General features: G+C 34.7%; 1 protein-coding gene across 1 annotated transcript; it reads right to left on the bottom strand.

The window, feature by feature from the left end:
- Positions 1–1,938: 1,938 nt before the first annotated feature.
- On the bottom strand, positions 1,939–5,322 carry LOC104884368 (GTP-binding protein YPTM2). Its single transcript, XM_010669009.4, has 8 exons — positions 5,028–5,322; positions 4,588–4,660; positions 4,446–4,493; positions 3,557–3,604; positions 3,404–3,475; positions 3,144–3,299; positions 2,716–2,819; positions 1,939–2,319 (listed from the first exon to the last, which is right to left on the bottom strand). The coding sequence occupies exons 1-8, from the start codon at positions 5,039–5,041 to the stop codon at positions 2,226–2,228; spliced, it is 609 nt and encodes a 202-aa protein (XP_010667311.2). The 5' UTR covers positions 5,042–5,322; the 3' UTR covers positions 1,939–2,225.
- Positions 5,323–5,544: the final 222 nt, after the last annotated feature.

The following is a 5,544-nucleotide window of genomic DNA, read 5'->3' as shown; positions in this document are numbered from 1 at the left end:
ATACAACTCTATTTTTTTATCATGACCCACATTAATTGTGAATGATTCTTGAGAATAGTGATTTGTAAGTAAATTTTTTTAATTTTTTTTGTATGTATATATTGACGTTCTAGGATATTAGTTTTAGTTTGTATGTTAATTTTAAGTTTTAATAAAGTAACCTGATTATTTGAGTGATTTGCGTGATTTTTTAGAATGTGATTTCTCAATTGTATGAGTGATTTGTAAAGTTTCTTCTTTTAGTGATTTGTGAGTGAGTGTTGTAAATTAATTTTCGATAGTTTTCTTTGAATGCCGATTTTGATTTTGACAATCCTTTTGTAATTTAGAAAGGGAAGGGGGACAAAAAAGGCATTTCAAAAGAGGACACCATTACCCCCCTTCCCTTATATAATAGAGATGGAGGATAATGTCAAGAGAGAGAAAGGGAAGATATCACTTATGATGACCACAAAAGTATTATTTAGAGTTGACAGAAGTTAATCCAATATATGATAACATGACATGGAACAAACACAAAATTAGAGCGCAACGCACAATTTAGCAATAGCGGCTAGATTAGGTAAATTAGTTTAAGTTGTCTGTTTGTTCTTGTCGCCAAAAAAAAAAAAAAAAAAAACACAAAATTAGAGGGTTGTGCTGAATCTTTTAGACCCCGTTTATTTAAGCAAGTCAACAAAGTTTAATCATTTAACAAATAAATTAGGTAGGTCTTGAGATTTTCAATCAAACACAAATAGGATTTTTATCATCTTAACTTAGATACACACAAGATATTAGCAGTGTACACAATTTAGAGGTATAACGGTACAAGTTAACGTAATTGAATGATTTCTAAGTATTCTAAACTTACAACAAGCCAGTGTTGCTCAACATGGATTGAAAGGGTACACCAAAATTGGACACAGGAAATAATTTTTAGTTAAAAATTTCTTGATATGTGAGGGATAAACAGTCGTATACTTAATTGTTTGATTTAATAAGTTGCATTGTCAAGCCGTCTAATTTGTTCAAAATAGACTAGATTAGCGTCAAAGGATTCCCACATGTTCAGTAAATGACATGAACACAAATACACAATTACACAAAAAAAAACACAAACATCCGTTTAACAACTCCTATATTATTGCTAGATTTGTGCAAAGTAATAGACAAGTTTTTTTAAATAGTAAGGTTTCATAGAACAATAAAGTAACAGTTCAGTAAATTATCAAAAGGTTGGTCACAAGTCACACGTATAGAAAAAATGTCCTAGCTATTTGTGCTAGGAAGGAGTCTTGGTTTTCTTTTTCTTTGTTTTGTTTGTTGTTGCAAAAGAAAAAAGAAGTCAGTTAAAAGCCAAGTTTATATGCTGAAAAATGAGAAACTCTCCTTAGTCAAAATGAGTTAGGTAGATAAGATATACAAACGTTATCGGCCCTATACAAAGTGCAGTAACGAAAACACCCCACTCAACTCATGAAGCCAAAATCCAACTAACTACAATTTAACCAGCCATACTCAACAATAACCCCAGATTTTGAACCAACTCAAGAGTTCAAACCGGGCATCCTGGTTTAAGCCTAGACAACATACCTAACCAGAAGTCGCCATTTGGTTCGGGTTAACACACCCATAAATGAGCCTATTCATTCGAACAAGCTAGCAATCACACATTACTTTTAACGGTACATGATGGAAAGTTCAAGGACCCAGACCTGTACCAAGTTCGATAAACTTTATTCTATTACCTCAAAAACATAACAAACTTATGAAATTTGTTACTTTGACATGTGTAAACCAAACAACCGAGAAACTGTATCGGTCAGCCCCCCCCCCCCCCCCCCCCCAACTCCGGGGGGGGGGGGGGGTTCAAAAAAACTCCCAGGCCTAACACCTAACTCCCAAGCCATCGTCCATCTTCATGAGAAAAGAAATAGATGAGTACCTCAATCAACATAACTCAAAGACCAAAGTGAAATATCTAAAGAGCGAATTAAACAGTTCTGAGAGGGTTGTAAACGACAACCACTTAGTGTATATCAAGTTATATTTGATGAAAAGAACAATTTGAAATCTATCCAACACAAAAGCTCACACATCAATTTGGTAGAGCGTAATATACAGACACGAAACTTGCAGGTAGATTGATGCATAACACATTCCACAAGGGTGAATTTACTTTGGCTGTGCGGTCTTGCTCCATGTCGCGCGCTGGTTAGCAGCATAACAGAACGACCAGTAAATCATGAGCAACAGTTGGATTTCTGGCCCACAGGCTGCCCACGAATTGGTACTGTTGTGGGTCTCGTAGCATTAGATGCGGGTTGGCTAGCCACTCTACATACAGGAAAAGGGAGCACTTAGAAAAAAACTGTTAAAAGTTTGCACTCAAAAAAGGGAACATATTAAAAGTTCCCTATGCAAAAATGGAAGCATATTTAGATTATAAAGCAAGTGAGCATACAACATTGAATAACATAAAGAATCTGATGATTCTGCCCACATCACAAGTTGTTCTCCGTGAATCAATTACTCTGGCCGACTTTTACATTTGCTTCCACAAAAGTTCCATAAATATTCATAACATAATCATGGACATACATAACCATGTTTGGTTTCTTTATCAAATTTAATCCATGAAATAAAAGCATTTGAAAGAATGTTAATTATCATTATCGTCTCCTAGAATGAGGAAGGGTGATATATTTTCAGACAAAGGAAAGCAAACAAAACCTTTTCTTAATCTCCGCTGCCATTGTCATGAATGCTTGTTCTACATTGGTTGAATTCTTAGCACTCGTTTCCAAGAATGGGATCCCAATCTCATCCGCAAATGCCTACAAAAAAGCAAGAACCGGTTTAAGCAGCAGGTTATTTTCTTAATGAAAATTCTAATCATATGAAATAAGAGTTTGAAATAAAAATTATCAAAAACTTCTTAATAATAAATACCCAAAAACCTCAAGTCCTTTATATCACTTTCAGGAGACCTATTTGGTCAGGTGGAAAAAGAAAAAAAGATTTTCCGTGTAAATAATCTCAAGCTAACTAATGAACCTACTTATCTTAAGGAAGATCTCATTAAAGAAGCTACTTGAACTCACAATTACACTACATTGATAAAATTAAAATCTCAAACAGCATGGGTAGGCTAACTATACCTTTGCAGTTTCAGATGATACCACCTTGTTGGAGGTCAAGTCAGATTTGTTTCCGACCAAAATTTTGACAACATTGTCACTTGCATAGCGGTCAATTTCATTCAACCATTGCTTAACATTGTCAAAACTTTGTTGATCTGTTACATCATATACAATCTGCGGAGGAAGTAGCATAATGATTATTGACACAAATAAAGCATGGGCATGCATTTGAAGTCACCACTTTCAGATGTGAATACAAAAAAGAAATAGCAGCTTACTATAATTCCATGAGCACCACGGTAGTAGCTACTTGTAATGGTCCTGAAACGCTCTTGTCCAGCAGTATCCCACTATATTAAGCAAGACTGGAATTACAGTCTAATTTTACAACATATTAAATTCAAACTAGCTGCAAAAATATAAAAACTTACAATTTGAAGCTTAATGGTTTTTGCATCCTGCTCAACTGTACGAATTTTCTACACAAAGGACAATAAGTTCAGGAAATTAATCAATATATTATTCTCTCTCCCCCCCCCCCCCCCCCCCCCCTTTTGCTATGATGCTCAAACTCAAATATGAGTGCGCAACTTAGGTATGGATCCAAGAGTCAATGGGCATTTCAACATTTCAAGAAAATGTCTAGACACAAGAACATCAATAATTCCTATTAATTTTTAATAATTTGCAGCATAGTTATGAAAGGACAGAAAAAGGAGTATGTTTGAGAAAGGTCACCTCTTTGATTAATCAATTCCTAGGTCACTAAATAGTAAATCTTCTTTCCTTTATCACATAATTCAAGTGCAAATGCAACAGTATAGCAGCAACTATGATGCCTTGACATAGACCTCTAAGGCCACAGACAACCAACCACCAACTGGCTACAACAATATCATGGCGAGAGTTGCCTAACTTAGACGTCTAGAAGCCCCAATGTTTCATCCCAAACCAACTAATGCCTCAATTTTCAAAAGCACTGTTTTGCAAGGATGTTCTATATCAGAAAAATATTTGATAAATTTTACATATCAAGTGAAAGCTAAGGTTCCAGGGTTTTGAAAGGAAAGTAAAAGGAGATAAACTTCCTTATGGAGTATTTCTTTTGAAGGTTAGTTTCATTCTATGGAAGTCTTGAGAGATCAACAGTGTTCGCGTGTTGTTTTACGAAAGACAGACCAATATCCCATGTCTATAACTCATTCAAAAAAATGTGGACAAAAGCAAATCAGGGGTAATTGGCGATAGTCAGAGCAGCAAATCATTTTTTTCTGGGTCGGGGTGGGGGTTCGTCACATCAGAATAATAGAATATACTCACAAAATCAACACCAATAGTGCTAATGTAGCTCTCAACGTATGAATCATCCTGCACATAACAAGCATCAAATCTCCAAATCATCAGCAACCACTACGTTTTCAAAATGAGGCATACAAATAACAGTATCAAGCCCTTTCTTTACCGCGAATCTCAGCAGAAGGCATGACTTTCCAACGCCAGAATCTCCAATAAGCAAAAGCTTAAAGAGGTAATCACTGCACCGAAGATATAGCCTCCAATAAATAACACAATTACATAACAACATCCAAACTAATCAACTATTGCATTTCCAATTAGTTGACTACCTTTAAACCAATTCGAACAAAAACCATCACAATTATGCAAATTAAATGATCATCAAAGACAAGTCAACTAGAAAAAACTTCAAACAGATTAGTTCTACACTAATTAAACCCCCAATTTCAAACAGTTAAACTTGATTCCAATCAAGGTACAATTAAGGAGAAAATAAGTGAACAAAGCAGAAAACCCTAATTTCTCATTCAGTTACATACTTCAATCAAGTAAAATTAATCACAAATCAGAACAACAATAAAAATGAGATAAAGTAAGAGAGCATACTAGTCTTGATTCATGGTTGCGAGTAGTGAAAGATGATAGAAACCCTAGATTTGAAATTTCACCAGAAAAATTGCAGGATGAAAGACTTGGATTAATTAGATCTTTGAAGATGCTGATTAACGTGCGATACGACAGGAAAAATGAACCCTAGATTTTGGGGGAAATCGTCGATGACGCAATTTGGGAAATGGAAATGTGTTTTGTTGTTATCGACGATTCAGAAAATGTATATACGAGAGGTAAACGTGTGAGGGTCGGGTTCTTTATGCGGATGAACTGGTATGCACGGCTTCTTTTCCCTTGCCAGGTGTATAAAGCATTTTATGTGTTACTGTGTTAGATAACTCTTCACCTATTATAAAAGGAGCTGTAATTTTTATAATAAAAATTAATATTAAAAAATTATAAATTACTCCAAAAAAATATTATATTTATAATATATATATATATATATATATATTGGGTTTGTGCGTACTTAAAATCTAGTTGATATATTAGATGACTATCATATCGTATC

This window comes from Beta vulgaris, chromosome 8 (assembly GCF_026745355.1).
Source record: "Beta vulgaris subsp. vulgaris cultivar EL10 chromosome 8, EL10.2, whole genome shotgun sequence".
NCBI lineage: Eukaryota > Viridiplantae > Streptophyta > Magnoliopsida > Caryophyllales > Amaranthaceae > Beta > Beta vulgaris.
This window is presented reverse-complemented; position numbering and strand designations above follow the sequence as displayed.